The sequence below is a fragment of the Zea mays genome, chromosome 5, assembly GCF_902167145.1.
Source record: "Zea mays cultivar B73 chromosome 5, Zm-B73-REFERENCE-NAM-5.0, whole genome shotgun sequence".
Classification (NCBI taxonomy): Eukaryota; Viridiplantae; Streptophyta; class Magnoliopsida; order Poales; family Poaceae; genus Zea; species Zea mays.
In genome coordinates, this window is record NC_050100.1 from 15,475,292 (window position 1) to 15,495,224 (window position 19,933).

Genomic DNA, 19,933 nt, shown 5'->3' on the forward strand with positions numbered 1-19,933 from the left:
TTTCTTTAAAGGACAAAAGCTCTCATATATATGAGCTGTTGGAAACGCTTTAAACACCTTATCTTTTCTAAAATCTACCTTTCAAATCTGGTGCATGGTCAATGATATTTAATATATAATCGCCTCCATCTCTAATATGCACCATATATTGTTACTGTCACAGTAGTCGCGCGCAAGGCGCGCGCATTGCACTAGTTTAGAGGACATTCTTGTACTGCTCATCAGCCCGCCATCTGTCGGCCCCACATGGCGATCCAGCCTCGGCCCCTCCACGTCGCCCTCTCCCCAGCTGCTTCCGCCGCCCCTCCCCATCGCGTCGCCCGTCTGCAAACTGCCGCCTTTGCCGATCCGCCTCCACATCTCCGCCTGGAAGACGAGAAACGAGGAAGACGATCCCACCTCGCCTGGAAAACGCATCCCAAGACTTCAACCTTCCTTTCCGGCCGGAGATCCGCTTCGCATCTCCGCGACAGATCCGGGCAAACGGGCCGATGCAGTTCTTCGGCGGCTCGTCGCTGACGTCGGTCGCGCCGGAGGCGACCCCAGCCCCGGCGGCGCCCCCTGGTACGGGCACGGGCGCCAGCGCGCAGGTCCTCTACGTCTTCAACCGCAACGGCGTCTGCCTGCTCTACCGCGAGTGGCACCGCCCCCTCCGCACGCTCGACCCCACCCAGGATCACAAGCTCATGTTCGGGCTCCTCTTCTCCCTTCGCTCCTTCACCGCCAAGATCGACCCAACCACGTACGTCCTACTTCTCGATCTTCTAGCACTCGTGTGAGCGGTTATTTACTGAGGCGGTCGCTAGTCGGAAATAATTTCGCATCGATCCTACATCAGGGTAATGTATGATCTTCTGGCAATGTATGATATTCTGTTAGAAAGTCAATGCATGATCTTCTGTTAGACACTAGACTAGAAAGGCAGGTGCGACCTTGCCCCGCCAAATCTGGGTTGGGCCAGTTTTGATCAGCCCACACATTTTTTGGTACACTTGTATGTATGGTCAATGGTGGCCTAGTACCCTTTCTGCAGAGCACGGTACTCCTGCCAAATCACATATGAATGTTAATTAAATGGCTGAATATTTAGAGTGGCAGCTCTAGCTTTTGTGTGATCTGATAGTTCAGTTTGAAAGCAGAGAAAACTCACAATAGTTCTATGGAATAGTAAAAATATTCTATGTCTCAACGTAAACATTGACACTTGACAGCATGACATCCATAGCAGAAGCCTATAAGGCAGACAGATAAATTGGTTGATGATGCAAATGGGTAAAGTAGCCCATAAGGCAGTCTGATACATTAATTGATGATACAAATTGGTAAAGTAGTAAGTAAACTATCTGCATTTCTTACTTTATGCCAACAGCTCTTGGATTGATCCTCCAAGGACCTCTTGATGTACTTTCAAAATTGAAACTACTTCCTTGAAATAAATGAGCATGTAAAATGAATTTTTGCAGCCTAAACTGGTAGCATGAGGTTAGTTGTGAATCAGCCAGTGGCGGATCCAGAAATGAGTTAAAGGGGGGGCTTCCCAGTGACGAGTGGCAGAGACAACACAAGCTTCTTTTTTCTCCATTTTTTTCTAATATCCACCTCTTTCTCCAATGAAGTTTTATGGATATTGGGAGTTGCGAACTGATAGAGACTCGTTTTTCTCTCTTCTCCTTCTTTCTCCTCTATTTTCCTCTACACTTCACCTCCATTTCCCATAGAGTTTCATGGCTGTAGGGCGGGCTGGAGCCCCCCCTGGATCCGCCACTGGAATCAGCAGTTACTAGCAAAAATGAACCTGAACATATAAAATGTTTTTTGAGCAACCTAAACTGATAGGTTGAGATTACTTCTGAAGCAGAAACTACATACGAAAATGAATCCTGACGTAAAGCAAGGCAGTCTGTCCTCCAAACAAATCCTCGCTGAAGCACGTTTTCGCGTCGAGCTCCAGTGCTGTTGACTGCAAACACCGAACATCCTTGCCAGACATGACAGTTCGATGGTGGAGGGGCTAGAGGAAGCGACCGAGCAGCAGGCAGGTTGTCGTGTTCCAAATGACCATTTCATCAAACATTATGGGAGTGTCCGTTGAGCATTTGCAGCTCCAACTCACCATCAGCGCCATGCCAGTACCTTCCTGCGGCACATCTGCGCTTCATATCTTCCTTGCGTCACATGCCTGCGTCACCCATGCGTGCTTTGCTCCTCCTTATGCTGCGCCTTTCGCTGCCTCCGCCTCCACTCTGCGTAAGTAGGAGGTAGGCACAAGAAAGGAGTGGCAGCGAGGGTGATGCTGCATCAGGGAGAGAAGGCAGGGGGAGCGCGTGGCAGCGCCCGATGGGTTCAATGAGGCCGCCGAGTCTCTACCCAGGGGTTGCTTTGTCCTTTTGCCTCCAGCTCAGCAGTTCGATGTGGCTTCCTTGCCTAGGAGGAGGCGACCTCCTTGCGCCGCACCTCTGCCATGCAGGAGAGTAGATCAGGCGTGATGGAGATGGCGATTAGTGGCAGGAGACAGAGGGCTAACTAAGAAGTGCAAAGAACTAGCACCGGAGGCCTGGGAGGTTGGGACCAACAGTGATTGCGCCTCTTCAGCACCCCAGCAGAGGGGAAGAGTAGGGGACATCAGAGGGTAGTGGGAGGAGAGATGGGCATGGCAGCAGGAGGCGGAGGCATTGTACAGGTTCATGATGATTCACGAGCGCATGGGTTTACGGACTAATGTGCGATAGACCCGCTATGACCAGGTCGAATGGTCTACATTGTGTCCTTGTCGGATCTGACGGTTACTAGGTTGGCGAGCAACATGGATTGATCCGCCGCCCGAACCTTGGCTTTTGATTAGTATTATAGAGATGAGTAGGAGTTACATCATCAGTCCAAGTAGTCGTTCACAGCATGATGAGTCTGGAGGAGATTTCATGCTCTTTTGTAGTAGAAGAATTTAGCGTAGAAAATGGAAGAAGAGAGCTGGAAAAGGTTACAGAGGATTATCCTTATAATACGACAAGTATCTCCATCTCTTATGAACATTGCTAAAGGGACAGGCTGGTGCTTTCTTGCCAGCTATCATGTATATATAGACGTGCTGGTTAGTTTACATGAGCTTGTAACAATTTAAACGGTTGGGGGATTTAACACAATAATTACTGGAGTGTTAACATGATATGGCTAAAGGTAAAAAAATGGATGGAAGTTGACCAGTTGCTCAAATGTTAAACCACTGATGTTTCACTTGGATTCACAAACAGCTTGGTAGTTTTTTTTTTTGTATTTTCACACTAGTTTGCATTAGTTTTGTATTATATATTTTCCCAAACTGTGCATTGTCTGATTGATAACAGGATTATTGTGAAAGAAAATCATTTAATACTTACAAATAACTGGAGAACCTAGAACTTCCTTGTACCGAGTGGCAAATGTTTTGAGTCTTTAAGATGACTAATTTTCTTATTTTCCTCTTGGCCTTTTTCACATATCAAATGCAGGGCAGAAAAGGGAAATCTTGGTGTGCCACTACTGCCAGGCCAAGGTTGTTCGTTTTATAGCTTCAAGACAAACACATACAAACTGAACTTTACGGAGAGCCCTTCTGGTATAAAGGTTAGTATTGCCTATGTTCTTGCCCTGCTGCATTAACTAATTTGGATACTTGGATTATCTTGTCAAGGTCAAAGTTTCTTTTTATGTATTTCAACATTCATTTGTGTTTGGGCCAGATGAATTTAATTGGTTATACAAAGACTTGCAGCAGAAATAAATATTGCTTTAAATGCTATTTGCTATCAAACTACCAGATCGCTTCACCATTTATTTAATAATTTGTCTGGTATAACCAATGGGTTGCACCTTCGTATTTTGAGGATCGATGGGAGCAGCATGGGAAGGGTGGTTTTATGAGCATGATGAGAGCTTAGGGTTTGGTGGTCCCATGAAAGAATTGAATAAGTATCGACAAGTATCAGAATTATTTTTTATTTAAAAATGCTAAAAATGCTGAAATATCTGATGCTTGTGTAACAAGTATCAGAGTATTGATAGCCAACATGTGAGCACTCTTAACTATATGTGCACCACAGGTTTTAGGACACTGGATAGCATGGCTTTTAGTCTACCTATATGCATGCTGACTATTTTCATTTAATTTCCATCCATAGTGTCCTAGTCCCATCAGTATCCTTCTATCAGGAAAGCTTCTGATGTGATATATTCTTGCACTAGGTTACACTTTCTCTCCTTTGAAAAGCTAAATCCATTTCCTTTTGATGTACTAAATGTATGTTTTGGCACTTTTACTTTTTAGTATGAAATACATCAGTGCAATCTTAGTTTTTCTGCAACTTTGTACCAATTGAATGTTCTCTGTAATTTGGTCATTTCTTTTAGCATGGTAGTGATCGTGCAGATAGATGTACAATATTCCTTTCTCCAGAGCTATACTCTATGACCTACTATACCCTGTTGGTGTAGCTTATACTAATTACACATCCAAGGACTGGTGATCAGCGAGACTCGCTAAAGCATATCTACAACCTATATGTGGAATACGTTGTAAAAAATCCTCTGTATGCTCCTGGAACACCAATCAAGTAAGTTTTTTCCATTTAATGGAAAATGGTTATTACTGCATGTTTAGCTAGAATATTGTTGTTTTTGCTAAGAGTAAAATACATTCTAGGTCCTTAAACTTTTTATGGATCCTCGGTTGGGTCCTTGAACTAAAGAAGTGACCATCTGAGTCCTCAATCTACTGCTAATTCTCATTTGGGTCCTCAAACTAACGAAGTGACTATCTAGGTCCTTAATGTGCACTTGACTAAATGTCTAGAACCCATCATGCCACCACCAACTGCTTACATGGACAAGCCTGTTAAAGTTGCAAAACCCCCCTTCCGATCCATCTCTCTCCTTGCAGCCCCTTCTCTCTTTCAGTCCACCTCTCTTTGTCTGTTCCACGGTCGTTGAGAGTGTGCCTTTGGAGCACAGGCATAGCCACAAGGCCTGCGGATAGCGTAGGCGGGCACACAGGTATAGTCGCAAGGCGGGCGCGAGACTGACAGGAGGCAAAGGAAGAAGTGTACGGGGAGGAGAGGCGGAGGGAGGTTTTTTTCTCTCTGCAAGTTTCACTTGGCCTCATTCATGCTGGCACAACTGCACAAACACATGAGGTGATGTGGTGGGATTTGGGCCTGTAGTCGAGTGCAGAGCTAAATTGTCACTTTTTTAGTTGGAGGATCCATGTGAAAATCTTCAGTAGATTGAGGACCCAGATGGTCATTTTTTAGTGAGAACCCGTGAAAAGTTTAAGGATCTATGATACCTTTTAGTATTTTATTCTTTCCTAACATTACAACTTTTAGAAGGATGGGATCTTCTTTTTGAGAGTATTTGTAGAATGGTATGATTTGTTCCAGTTATATTTGAGCATTTTGACTTAAGTAATGAGCAGACATTAGACAGATATAAGTGCATAACTTATTTGGGAGGCATGTCGATCCTACAAGATATCATGATAGATGTAGCTAGCCAGCATCAGGTGTTAGATCTTTTCACATCTAGTAGTCCTCGGTCTCCCAAACTTACTAAAACTTGTGAAATCTAAGCTTATACATTCAAGTTGTGATAGTGGCACTCAGTGATACTGTTTACTGCTCTTCCTTTAATTCACATGATTGTTCATGAATTTTGTTGTTTTCAAACATCATGAGTGTTTCTGTTTGACCATTGTTTTGAGCATGTTCAGCTGAGTTATTGATAAGCAATAACCTAATTCTTGGCGTCCATAACTTAGTGTTATTTCTAGTTGAGGATAACAGTCTTGTAATGTATATGAACCCTGGAAAATCATTAGACTATCTCCAAAAGTTTACCCATCCTATCTCCCATGTCATCTCCTATTTCAATCTTCACTCCGCGAACAGTGCAGTCTACAGTGCAAAACAATATTTTGGGTGACCATATGTGTAACTTGCTGGACACGGTCTTAGTTTTGAGAATTTAGATGATACCGGATACCCCAATTACTCATAAACAACCGGTAGTTTCTTATTTCATGCCTACTGGTCACACAGTGTTTCTACTTTATCCGAGTTCACTAATTTTTTTCTCGAACGCGCAATAGCACTGTGCATCATTATTTTAAGAGGAAGAAAGCAAAAATATTTACAAGGAGGCCATGCAGAGCAAGGCCGGACAGAAAAATAAAAACCACCTAGAAAAAGGAGAAAGGAAGAAAAAAACTAATTCGATCCAGCTGCCCAAAGGGCTTCAGCGATACCAAAGCTGCCAAGGTGCTTTGCCCCAATCATAACCCAACAACCTAATTAATTAAGGAAACAATGCTGCGGCTTGGAAATAGAAGGTGATTCCCCCCTCAAAAACAGCCCTGTTGCTTTGCAACCAAAGGCATCAGGCTCCAAGAATGATAGCGCAATTAAGGCCTTTCCTTTTATCCTTGATGATCCTGCAATTCATGTCTCGCCACCATTCTGCAAAGGAAGAGGCAGAAGAGGAGGGAACAAGATGCCCCAAACCAAAGGGGGAGAGAATATTGAACCAAAACTGCCGGGCGAAAACGCAGGAGGTTAAGGTGTGTTGCACTGTTTCCTGGGCTTGGTCACATAAAGGGCAAACAGAAGGGTGAGGCAGCCCCCTCTTTTGCAATCTATCGGTAGTCCAAACTCTGTACCGAATTGCCAGCCATAAGAACTTGCATCTGGGGGTTGCCCATGACTTCCACAACCTCTTCCAAGGTTCAAATGCTATAGAACCTGTGAAGAGAAGAGGGCCTTATAACAGGATTTAGCCGAACAGATACCTGAGTTTTCATGCCTCCAAGAGTGAATAGATACCTGAGTTCACTAATTTCATGAGCATCTCTTATTTGTAGGTGCGAACTTTTCAACAAACATCTCGATCAATACGTGAGAACAATAATTTGATGTCATTGAGGTAATTTCTATCCTTGGTGTTTTGCGCAGCACCTGAAATACTAGTTCTTTGAATGCTTAACAATCGATCATTGGTGTGATGTACAGTGCTGCATGTATTTTGCATCAGTGTTTGACAATCTTTTTATGTGATTATATACTTTGGGCTCTTTATTGCTCATTCCCATTTGCTTCGTATGAACCTTTTGTAAAGTTCTATCGAGTTGACAAAAAATCCTGACTAAAAAAATTTCAGATGCTTTTCTTGTGTTTCCTTCTATCATCTGGAAACCGACATTTAAAATTATGTATCATAAGAATCTCGACAGCTTTACTTGCTCTTAAGGATCTGTCAATAATTTAGGCCGTGCTTATGTGAGCTTCTGGCCATTTTTGAACTGCTAGCTTTTGGAAGGCGCAGGCTTCTGGCTTCTGGGAGCTCCTATCTTTTGGACCTCTTATAAGTTAGCAGTCCAAAAGTGGCTAGCAGCTCAAACTAACATGTTCTCGGTGTTTATGGCAGAGAGCCATTGACTCACCTTCGTCCTTGTTCAGCTGAGCATTGTGTTCCAGTTTCACACAATGCGGTCTTACTGTTTATCTAGAACTGGCACAACCGAGAAGGCAGGCAGGCATAGCTGCTAATATACATGTCTTTCTCATACTTATCACCAGTGAAATGTTTATTTGCAGACAATGGGTTGGTGAGGCAAAAAAAGGTCCATTTCATGTTCTTTAGCGTGATATCACCATTTCGTGGATGGTAGACTTTTCTGGTGGAAAATTTGCACAGCCGCACCATGGGAGCTGCAGTATTCTTGTGTACCGACCTCAATTTGACAGCTCTACTGTGACAACACTCCTGTAGCCTGTTTGTTTGATCGTTACGGATGCATTCGACAGGGAAGCTGCATTGTGCATTGTCGCTTCTAGTGTGACGTGTACATGATTAATCCATGGGTTATTGCGTCACCGTTCAAGGGGGTTCATGGTCAAGTAGTAATTATTTCATATTTGAACCGGTCGCCTTGTCAGATGACTAGACTGAAACATCATGTTTTCCGCTTGAGACATTGTATGATTTGTATGGTTGGCTGCTAGGATAAAGTCATATCAGGAAACGTGATACTAAAGGTCTTCATGCTAGGCGATTTCGGTCTCGGTCGTATCCGGTAGTCTCCAGATTATCAGAATGTTGACTGCATGAAATGCATATACACCATCCTAACTGTTCTAATAAGTCAAGTTTTTGGCGACTCAATCATTGGCTAAGAGCAACTTCAAAAGAATATATTCTTTCTATTCTCTTAGAACAGAGATTTTAGATTTTTTTAGAAAAATGTCTTTCAACAGTTTATCTAAATGGTTATTCAAATGTAATCATCTTCTATTCCGACGGTAGTTAAAGATATAAAATGTGAATGACGCTAAAGTGCAAACAAGATAAAAAAACTGTTGAAAATTGAAAAGATATAGAAAGTAGTTTTCATGTAAATGAATCTCTAAATTACCATTTAGAGAGCAAAATTTAGAAAGACTCAATATGTTCTGACGTGTCTGATGGCTGGCAGTGTATTGTGTTATGTTGAGCGATGCTCGGCCCGAGAGGACTCGCAATTTGCAAAGCTAAAACTAAAAGCCACTGCCAATCCGCCATCACATTGCCAGCATTTACCGACCCTCTTCCAAAAAACATATTCCTCTCGGTGTCATGGCATAAGTGATTAAATCTGCGACACGACATGGGCTCGATGAGGCACGATCTGCCTAAGATCGGCCCATGAAATAGTTATTGATTATGCCATGCCTTGACAGCCCAGACTCTCTTGTAGCCCGACCATTACTCGTCCTAACGCTACAATAAACTAAAAAACAAGATAAAATCTATATTATTTACCTTGACGGTTTTCTTAGAAAAAAACACAAAAGTGTATGTGTATTTACTAAATCGGTTATTAGCTCGGGCTCACATTTTTTTTTCTGCTGGTATGTACTTCTTATGAACAGCATGTGAAGATAACTGTAGGCATCAGAAAAAAACGATTGCTAAAACGGCTTCACCTTCGTCAATGGAGCTGAAGAAAAAACTACTTCCACCGTCAATAATTATAATTCGTTTGACCTTTTTTTACTTGACTTGACGGGTTCGTTTGATTCATTTTTTAGGAAAAATGGAAAATTTAAAGTCATACTTAAATTATATTATATGCTAAACTATAATATAGTAAAAATTAATACTCTCTCCATTATAAAATAGTAGTTTTAGCTCTAGATTTTATTTTTATGTCCATATTCATATGGATAATTATGAACCTAGACATGTATATAGAACACATACATTGATTTTTGTATGAATTCGGTAAAAGTAAAACAAATTTTAATTTAGGACGGAGAGAGTAATAATTCTAAATTTTAATTAATACGAGCAGGTCACATTTAGGGTAAAAAGTTAGTTGAATTATAAATTGGAACTGGGGCGTATTTCATTTGTAAAGTAGAGCCAGCTAAATGAGGTCTTAATATATTTTTATATATTTTAGTTAAAGTTCAATAATATTTTTTACGAGAGCGAGGGAATTTATGTCGAATAATACTGTAAACGCATACCAAACACGTAGTATAGTCTATTCAACGAATGAAACTCGTGAAACAATAAAATACGTCTTCTATGTGCGTGGAACGAGATCCATGTCCATCCAACTTTGAACTTTCGCTCCGCCACAGCTTGCCCGTGTGTTGAAGGTGTACATATTTAGTTTTGGCTTCACCAACTTTTCCCGGCATATAGTGATAGTATGCTGACATAGTTCAACGGTACCCACAGGAAGCCATCAATTTGAAACAACATAGCATGGCACTAGCTGATGGGCATCTAATCTTTGACCACTGTTGGCAGGATATACATAAGTGCCTAGGCCATATTTGGCCATATTTGTAATCAGTGGCGGATTCAGAAATGGTTTAAAGGGGTCTACTAAGACAAGACTAAAAAATTTGTTCCAAACCTTATGTTAGAACCATCTTTTGATGAGAAACGTATCCATTATATCATTATAAACATAAGCATTAATTTTATTAACTAACCTAGCAAATAATTAATGAAAGAAAATTAATTAAAATCTAAAAAAGCAACGTACATTTACATGGAGTTGCTGGCCACAAGCCTGCAATGACGTTGTTGGCTTGCGCGTGGTGGTCTACTGGCTACTGTCCATCGGTTCTTGGCGGCGTCTACTAGTTGGTGCACTCTATAGGCTATTGGACAACGTTGCTGCGCTTGCTAGTAGTTACTAGCGCTGCTAGTTGCTGGCCTGCTAGCCGCAGCCTGCTGGCGTGCGCTGCTGCAGGCGCATGTGCGTGATGAAACTAGAGTACGAGACGGGGGCAGGTTGCAGCTGTCACGACTGGGGCTGCAGCCCGAGCAGTCTCGGGTGTGAATCCGCCACTGTTTCTAATGCGAGAATTTTTCTCTGTTTCTACGTTTTTCTTATGGAAATGAACTTATTTATTTGAAATTTCTTCATAATTTCTATAAAAAATTCTTTACTCTAAATTGATCCTTAACTACTCCTCGGTTCACAAAACTATAAGACTTATGTAAATTAAACTAGTTTAGCTTTGATAAGATTTATACTAAATAATATATAGATCTACAACAAAATATATTTCATAACTGAATTAATAATTATTATTTTATATTACAAATGTTAGTGAAATTTTATATAATTTAAACAAATTTTATATCGTTTGACTTCTTGATAAGTGATAATTGAATTTTTTTTTCGGCAGAAGCAGAAGTCGTGCACGTAACGACTTGTGACGCGGCAGCTGGGACGGGCCCTCGTCGTGTGGTCTTGCTCTTGCCGCGCCACTGCACCGAGTCGAAGTGTTGAACGGCCCACAGTCCACAGATAACAAGTGGAAGCGGCGTCGGCTTTGTCTAATGTGCTAAATCATTTTTACAAAAAAATCTGTTGTATTTCTTCAAAATTAACAAGCGGTTCTAGATCATATTCCATCTTTATTCTATTTATTGTTCTCGCAGTTATCGCTCTAGCAACAAAAATCATTCATTTAGCAACAACCTCTCTGCCCGTTTCTTCCGTCGTTGCTCATTGAAATTTAAGTGAAACCAACTATGCAATTGGAAATGAGTACAAACTCTGTAAAAGCGGAAATGTTTTTATTGTTTGATATGATACTCTAAAGGCAAGAGCAAATATGTATTTCAGTAAGCATGTTAAACATTAGAGGATAAACTTGTTATATTTGGTATTTCAAGAATGATCTTATTAGCGTACTTGTGCTTTTTCTATGTCTTACTAAACTTGGAGAAAATTATTAAGCCATCATCATAAATGATTTTACATGTGTTACCTATGAAATCTCAATGATGATTTTGGTCAGGGCATCAGATCTACATCATCTTCTCGCTCCCAAGTCCTAAGCAAAAACATTGGCTATAATTTAATTCGAACATAGGGGCTCATTTTCAACTCATTTTTTTGTCTTTTGGCTAAGATCAAGTGTAATATTTGTTTTACCAGTTCATTATCTGGTATATGAATAATATGTTCACTTTGACATTAAATTCATTTATTATGGATATTTTTATGTAGAGGGTTCATTAAGACTCTCAAGTGTCGCTTAGTTACCCAATCAATATCATTAAATAGGCTTTGGTACTGTCGCAACACACGTGTATTAGACTAGCTAGTGTACCTTTAATGCTAATATCATTCTAAAAAATATCTCTGGACTAGAGGCTAAATGAGTTTATTATTAAATAAAAAATTTATAACCCACGCTATTTGTAGTGTAACCAAGAAAGATGAAATCTACGGGTTTTTTTTATCAAGCTTATGATTTTTGTTAACCGGAATATTGACCTTTAACCAAACAATCAAATACACACAAGTAGGAGAGATTTAATCTTTTCCTTTTCTATTTCTCAAATGATGTCATTTATTTATTCTTTGTAGACACTCTACTCAAAATATGACTAGCCTCGTCCTAAAATTTATTGGAAAGTACCGCTATCTCTAACACGATGCAAGAGTTATTTTCTCCCCGACAATCTCATATGATTACAATGAATATAGAGGTGTCTCTTCCCATGAATATTTTTATATTCTGTTAGAATTATAGCATTTTCCATATCATTTTAATTTCATAAATTAATATTATGATGATGATATATAAAAGAAAATTGACCATAGAAATTATGATCTCAAAATGATCCATACCAATATGGATCAAGAGAACATAAAGCATATGAATCATATAAATATAATAAGTATATAAACATGGTTCATGAATTATTACGGAACAACTAAAAATAAACAGATAGCAATATAAACAGAATGACTGTAAAATTATAACAGACAGATATAACCTATTATATATGACAGAACAGAGCTCCATACGAAACAATAGAGATGAACATATATAATATGCAGATGTAAAACAGTAACAAACTGAATTGATTATACCCTCCCATGCGCTCCGAGGATCCTGATCCTTGTCCAACTTCTCTTGTCATCCGTACGAGACGAAGACGCCAGGAACCAGTGAAGAAGACAATGACGGACGTTGGGCAGTCGCGTAAACGCTCTCCAAAAACCTAATTGTCGATCCCCCGAGCAGGGACTCGAACGGCAAGGGCTTCGGAGGCACCTGCCATCTCGCTGCTCTGTGCGCGCAGAGTCACGAGATGAGAATACTCCTCAATTGCGGCTGGGTTGTGACTCTGAAATGGTTCTGTTCTCGTGTACCAAGTGCCAGGGGTTCTCCTCTACTTAACCTCTCGCAGAGGGAAGCTGAAGGAGAAGGGTTGCATGCTGCACGCCAAGGGACAGGCAGCTGAAGGACAAGAGTCTCACATGCAGCTGACGAAGAGACAGACAACTGAAAGGTTTACGCGGTTAGTGAGTGCTAAAAATTAACACAACAACGCACGCACGCCTGCCTCGCCCGGCCGGCGGCGCGCGCGCGTATGGCGCGCCCTTGTCCGTTTCTTAACTTCTCAAGTTAGGTGGAATAATTCCCACTATATAAGTTAAGCCAAAAGACACTTGAACTTCCAATATGGTACTATTGGTATTCTCCACCATTAAACACCATAGAGTTTATTCAATAAATGAGTCAAGACCATAAAAGATCCAACATATTCATCACAAAATAGATTAAATTCATTCAAAAAATATTATCTCATGTTTTGGTCGTAACCGTTTAATCTTTTCTTTTAAGTTGGCCTTTTTTTACTTCAGCTTTGTACAACTTAAAATTATGCGATGCTTTATCTTTTGTTCTTATTAGATACCCTTATCAAGTTTTAAAAGTTTAGAAATTTAGGAAATTATGACATATTTTAACTAAAATACCAAAGGTAAATGTGAGTGTGATCTTATTGTATAGCAATTAATGAATATCACTTCTGTCATGCTAAAAGAATACAGGTCAAATGAGAAAAAACAAAACGACTAAATGAGTTACAATAGTATATGTAGAGGCTGTACTAACGCTGAGGGCACACTGCACATCTAGACATCTAGTCAAGAACCTGTTTTATCTATATGGATTATTTGTTCCGATAGAACATAAGGAGTAAACATTTGTGGATAATCCTAAGGAGGATTACAATGTAGCTTCTTGAAAGAGCAAAGACCAAAAAAAAACTATGTTCTGATGATGATTACATGGTATACCTTGCGGATGGTATAGGGATAGTCATTTTCTTAAGCACACTATTATTGGAAGGAAAGCGACAAGTGTAAAATGGATTATAGTGTGTTTAAAAGAACTTGGGAGATTGTTGATCTTCCGCAAACCTAGCTAGGGGCTCATCTTTATTCTGTGCAGACTGGAAACTACAAAATTATGTTGCAGAGAGAAATCGAGTATAAATGAAAAAAAAATGAATTGCATATTATTCAGAACCAACTCGCTTTCGTAGACTGTTACCAGTTAAAAAAACTTGGTAAACTGTTGGGACGGGACTGACTTGGTCAGCAACGGTGTTATGAATCAAGATGCCTCACCCAACTCGTGGAAGAAAATTCGCGCATGCAGATGCTGACTTCTTCGGCGTCCCCGACTCCGATCCTACAAATGCCCATGCATGCGAGTCTCGTCCAATCCAGTAACCCACCTCGCTACTACTTCGAGCTGCCTCTAATATAGCAACCACACGGCCCGGAAATGGCATCCGTTTTGCGCGTACTCGCTCTCCTCCTCGTGGCCGCCGCGGTGGCGGACGCCGCGAGCATCGTGGTGACCAACAAGTGCGCTTACACCGTGTGGCCGGCGGCGCTGCCGGGCGGCGGCACGGTGCTGAACACCGGGGAGTCGTGGCCCATCGACGTGCCCGCGGGGACGCGGAGCGGCCGCGTGTGGGGCCGCACGGGGTGCGGCTTCGTCACCAACGGCACGCTGGGGCAGTGCCAGACGGGCGACTGCGGCGGCACGCTGGCGTGCAGCAAGGTCGGGTTCGAGCCCATCACGCTGGCCGAGTACTCGCTCGGCGGCACAGGCGCCGACCGGTTCGACATCTCCCTCGTCCACGGCTTCAACGCGCCCATGTCGTTCCTCCCGGCCAGCGGCGGCGGCGGCGGCGCCAGGTGCGGCCGCGGCGGGCCGTCGTGCCCCGTGCAGGAGATCACGTTCGACTGCCCCTCCGAGCAGCGGCGGGTGGCCGGGTGCGGCAACCCCTGCGACGGCAAGAGCAGCAGCTGCGGCCCCAACAACGGGACGGAGTACTTCAAGAAGGCGTGCCCGCAGACGATCACGTACCCCCGGGACACGACCAACACCGTCTTCACGTGCCCGGCCGGGACGAGCTACGAGATCACCTTCTGCCCGTGAGAAACCACGAGCTGGCAAGCGAGCTAGCGAGCTGAGCCACCGACACGTACGGATAGGATCGGAGCTCGTGATGGATTTTGGTCCTGCATGGGCTCTCTCTGCAGCTCGTGTTTGCGTACGTATATGTAAACATCGGTTTATAGATCATCATCTTATGATGTCATCTATATATATTATATATTTCTGGATGATATCAGGTTACTTAAAACCTGAACCGATTCCAAGTGCTCTCCGCGTTCGGCGGCTGTTCCGCCTGTCTCGCACCGATCCGTGGCGGACTCGAATTTATTATCAAATTGTGTTGAGCTATCTCGGGTCCGCTCCCTACGGCCTCTCTCTCCCTCGCCTGCTTCTGGCTTCCCACTCCCACTGTCCCACGCCGCCTCCCGCTTCCCTTCGCGCTCGCTGGCGGCTTGAGCGTCTACCGGCGGCCTGCTTGGTCTCCACCACCGTCACGGACACACGGCTCCAGGTTCAGGTGAGTCTCCATCCTTTCCTCCTCTCCCCACACCTGACCCCGCTTCCCCTCAATCCTGGTCGCCGGCTCGCTAGGGTTACTTCACAGTCACCCGCGCGCGGATCATCGCCTCCCTCACTCCATCTTTCCCATGTGTTTGCTTCCTCCCGCTCCTGGGCCCCTCGTGCGCTACCTTGGCATCCCGTAGATAGCCGGGGCAGCGGTGGCAAGCCAGTGAGCCGTGACGGCCTGGATTTGGGGCGGCCTGGGTGCCGGCGTTCGAAGAAGGTGACCTCCGTCTTCTCTGTGGCCTCGCACAGTCCGCACGACCCCTGGTAACAGAGTCTTTACAGCACTCTCCACACCCTTGTATAAATAAAAGGTGGCCGGATGTGTGCAATATGGTAGTGTATATATATAATATACGTACACTACTACAACACACCTCTGTACAGGCGGTCTGGTTCGCCACTACACAGGCGGTTCCAGGAACCGCTTGTGGTGCACCGTCTGTGATGTAAAACAACATCACAGGCGGTCAATAAAAAACCGCCTGTGAAAAACACAGATTACAGGCGGTCCAGTTCAAAGTAACCGCCTGTGATAGACACACATCACAGGCGGTCCAGTTCAAAGGAACCGACTGCATACACTATAAATCACAGACGGTTTTCATTATACAGATTCATATATACAGAATTTTCAAACAGGTATAATACACAGAATTTTCAAACAGATTGCATAATACACAGATTCACACAGATTATACACATATTCACACAGATTGTACACAGATTCATCCACATACACAGATTTACACATATTACAAGTTCCATAACAGGTATAATACACAGATTACAAGTTCCATAACAGGTATAATACACAGATTCATCCACATATCAAGTTTCATCGTCATACACAGAATTATACACATATCAAGTTCCATATACAACTAAACATCTCAAAGTTCCATAGACAACTAAACATCTAAAGTTCCTAACTAAAGACCTAAACACTGTGTGATATTGTGTACAAACTTAGTTCTGGGAATTTTTGCAAATTTCCATTTACATTGTAGAATAGCCCTTGTTGATGAAGAACTTCACGGCGCATAAAGTAAAGCAAGTCTCTTACAACCTTAGCAACGCCGACGGAAACCATATCTCTTTGTAACCATTCAGCATTGATCTTGGATTTAGGAACCTGCAATGAAAGCAAAAAGCAAGCGGTGCTAAGAGTAATGTGATGAGCAACAATATAACATAAAAATTGCAACATAGACAATGATAGCGAACTTACATCCTCACGATTGACCATGTAATGGAAGGTGACACGACACCATTCGCATACATAATAACCGCACAGGACAGTACCCGGAGGTTGTTTGTCACCATATGGAAATAATGATATTGACAAATTAGGCTTATCCTCTGGATGTTCGCCGCCAAGATCTTTCCAATAAAAATGGTATGCACTGCATATAAGAATAGCATTGTGAGATTAAGAATACATTTGTTAAGTTGTAATAAGTACAAGTGTGCAATAATAATCATACTTCTCTAAAATCTTCAAGAAGTCATTATACGTAGTCTTTTCCATTCTCAGTGAGTCGAAGACCACGACTTTACCATCCTTTGGCCAGATCATGATACAAATGTAGTGGTCACTATATATACAAAGACGAAAACACATGTTAATATCACGATTGCCATAATTTATAGTTCAAAATTAAACCATGTCGATAACTTACTTAAAGTGGTGCGGAGCTATTATTAAGTCCTTGCCATGTTGTACATGATTATACATGGCTCGTCCAATGTATGCCGCCATTACCTTCATTTTCTTTCTCTGATTCTGTTTGACGGCTTTCTCAAATTCAGCATCGTTCAAGTCTTTATATTCTTCTCCATGCCTCCGAGCAACTACTTTGTAGCGAGCTTGGGATATCATCAACGGGTCAAGAAACCCTGTCTTAAGTTGTTTCTTATTATCATCCATGTATTGCATCCTACGTGTAATAGTGTTAATCGTTAGACTCTCGTTTATGTGTGCGTGTACAAAACTAACAAATATGAAAGTTTAGAGGTACTTACAAGCAAAAGAGGGTTAAGTAGTTGGTTTCCATCCTTTGTCGGTGGTACAACGACCAGAGATCGTCAAAGAATAAATGCCGCACAGGATCTATATGATCATTGCTCCAAAATGCATCTTCTGGCACAACAAATGTGAATTCCTCGAGTTTGTATTTGTTGCTAGCCACCATGTACCACTCATGCATTCTAATCTTCGGAGTCGACAACTTAGAAAGTTGCACCGTCGTTAAGAACGACCTCCCATTCACAAATTTTGGAGGAACATCCTCCTTCTTGTATACCGAGATATTGGTTTTAAGACGTAATGATTCTCGAGTATGAATCATTCCATCTTCTTCCCATACTTCGAAATTGTCTATTTGGGTCGACCGTGTGCCTACTCCATGAGATGCTGATTCCGCTTTTGATTGATTTGTCATAACTCTCTGCAATTTATGCAGGTAGCGTGCCACTGATTCTGACGGTTTCTTGACATCGTCAGTGGCGATTCGCTTATGAATTTTCTTTGAAATAATTGGCCCTTCAACATCGGTGCCAACCTTTGGTTCCTTTTTGATGTTGACGTCGACATTCTGAGGAACAATTTTGTCTACGTCCCCCTCGTCGAGTTCCTTCGCAAGAGGCGATATGATTGTTTCAACGATTTTTTTGGAGGTCGGTGTCATATTTTCCTGCACCATAGGGTGTGGAATGATCGAACTATCTTTTTGTTGCATTGGTGTTGAATTTGGCTCATCACCCAACTTGATGTCGCGTCGATGCCAAAGGACCAACTCGTTCATTGCCTCCTGCAAAGTTATGATCCCCTCAACTGGAAAATCTATCTTCCAATCTTCACAACCACTGTCTGTGATTTCTAGAACTTGGACCACAGCATAGTGTGGCGGGACAGGATTATCCTTGTAGTTAACAAGTCCTGGTTTTACCAAACCAGTAGCAGCTTGCTTTGTTTTTGTCCCAGATCGATTGATTGGAATATGAAGAAAAGCAAGGCTTGTCCTCAACAATATCGTCTACAGGGTACTTGGTCAAGTCTTGCACAGATCCAACGCTGCTAGGGACTATAGGTGGACTCATGTGGCTTGGCTTGAGTTCAAATGATATGCATTCTGTTTTCTTCATTTTGTTCATCACGTCATTAATAGCCTTTTGTACCCTTTCATCAATAGTCTCTTCAAGGGCCCTTTTCGACTTCTCGTGTTTCCTATATGACGACGCATACTCTGGAAACGCCTCTCTCCAGGAAATCTTAGAAGAGATTCCCCGAGCCCGTCCAGTGTGTTCAGGATTGCCTAGTGCTGCAGTTAGTATGTCATTCTCCCTCCGAGGCTTAAATTCTCCTTTTTTCTCTTATCTGCATATTCTTGAATTTTTGTCGAAACTTCGCCTACCAATTCTGGATGCAAAAGTTTGTCGTCCTCACTCAAACCTGCCCGACCTAAGATCCAACGAATAGCTCTCTCATCGATATCTTTTAATATTGGGTCCAAAGTGCCGTTAGTTATAGCTTCCTCGATTATCCTGTTCCACTGCACAACTTTATGGTGATATCCGCTTGACCCCAGGCGATGGGGGTGTTTGTTCATCTTCGCTCTCTGAGAATTAGTTTCGCCCAGTTCTTTGGCCTTCAGTTCGGTCTTCTGACGAACAAATTCCTCCCACTGAGCTTGAGTGATTTTCCCCATTTTCTTGGGCGGATGAACCTTATTCTTCTTAACAAATTCCCTATTCATCTCGGCCTTCCACCCACGAAACATCTTGGCCATAGCAGAGAGCATTGACTTTCTTACTGCATCCTCTGTGCCTTTTGGGAACTTGAATGACTCAGACAACTTAGCCCATAGCTTGTTGCGGGTGTCTTCATCTAAATCCTTCCATTTTTGAAGTGTGATTGGCACTATATCTCTAACAGTAGACCCGCAGGAATTTCGAAACTTTGTAACCACGTCAAGTGGTTCTTCAGGAAACTCCTCTGCATTTAGTTTTGTTACGTACATAACTGCACCTTCTTTCATCTGATTCGGACCTCTTCGCCCTCGTTTCCGCTTATGTGAAACGGATGATTCAGGCATCGGAGCATCCTCCGTGTTTCGTGTAGAAGATGCATCCTCTTTCTTCTCTTCATTTGAAATCTATATAGTGAAACAATTAATGGCCTTTCATATATGAACATTATTTTAGAATATAGTCGGCATATTTCTATTTACCTCTTCATCGTTGGGAATATAGTCGGCATCAAGCTCATCTGATGTTTTTTTCTTCCTTGGAGGTATAGGAGTACAAGGATTGTCGTCACTAGAACTATCCTCCCCGCTCCCTTCACCGGAGTTGCTCGTTGTCTGCCATTCAAGTTTGGTCGCGTCTTCATCAACTTTGTTAGACGCACCGGTGCAGACCACATCCATACTAGGCTGCTCGTTGTCTGCCATTCAAGCTGGTTCCATCGATAAAGGGATATACTGTTAGTCTGATATACTGGTTCCATCAATAAGGGAACTTGGAGAAAAGGTGATTCAAAAGAAATCGAGCCCAAACCCCCCTCCGAGGCAGGATCGGGTCGGGAAGCAAGCTCGCAGATAGAAGTGCACTTTCCA

At 42.5% G+C, this 19,933-nt stretch overlaps 2 protein-coding genes and 1 pseudogene across 4 annotated transcripts; all 3 read left to right on the plus strand.

Moving 5' to 3' along the window:
- The first annotated feature begins 179 nt into the window (after window positions 1-179).
- Window positions 180-8,187, plus strand: LOC100192032 (Trafficking protein particle complex subunit 1). 3 transcript variants are annotated; one of them, XM_023302406.2, is made up of 5 exons: window positions 180-742; window positions 3,486-3,600; window positions 4,468-4,586; window positions 6,887-6,948; window positions 7,450-8,187. In XM_023302406.2, exons 1-4 carry the CDS (start codon window positions 492-494, stop codon window positions 6,936-6,938), a joined length of 537 nt encoding a protein of 178 aa, XP_023158174.1. In that variant the 5' UTR covers window positions 180-491; the 3' UTR covers window positions 6,939-6,948; window positions 7,450-8,187. The 3 variants fall into 3 exon arrangements, with proteins under 3 accessions (XP_023158174.1, XP_008681012.1, NP_001130927.1); XM_008682790.3 differs by having other exon boundaries at window positions 7,620-8,187; NM_001137455.1 differs by having other exon boundaries at window positions 236-742; window positions 6,887-8,065.
- A 3,235-nt stretch (window positions 8,188-11,422) lies between these two features.
- On the plus strand, window positions 11,423-11,590 carry LOC111589504 (uncharacterized; annotated as a pseudogene).
- A 2,477-nt stretch (window positions 11,591-14,067) lies between these two features.
- Window positions 14,068-15,010, plus strand: LOC103626019 (protein P21). Its single transcript, XM_008646404.4, has one exon. It carries the CDS (start codon window positions 14,127-14,129, stop codon window positions 14,787-14,789), a length of 663 nt encoding a protein of 220 aa, XP_008644626.1. The 5' UTR covers window positions 14,068-14,126; the 3' UTR covers window positions 14,790-15,010.
- The last annotated feature ends 4,923 nt before the right edge of the window (window positions 15,011-19,933 follow it).

Coding starts and splice junctions, on each gene's coding strand:
- LOC100192032 (XM_023302406.2), top strand. CDS start 492: ATGCAGTTCTTCGGCGGCTCGTCGCTGACGTCGGTCGCGCCGGAGGCG. Junction 743..3,485: donor GCCAAGATCGACCCAACCAC/GTACGTCCTACT, acceptor TATCAAATGCAG/GGCAGAAAAGGGAAATCTTG. Junction 4,587..6,886: donor GCTCCTGGAACACCAATCAA/GTAAGTTTTTTC, acceptor TCTTATTTGTAG/GTGCGAACTTTTCAACAAAC.
- LOC103626019 (XM_008646404.4), top strand. CDS start 14,127: ATGGCATCCGTTTTGCGCGTACTCGCTCTCCTCCTCGTGGCCGCCGCG.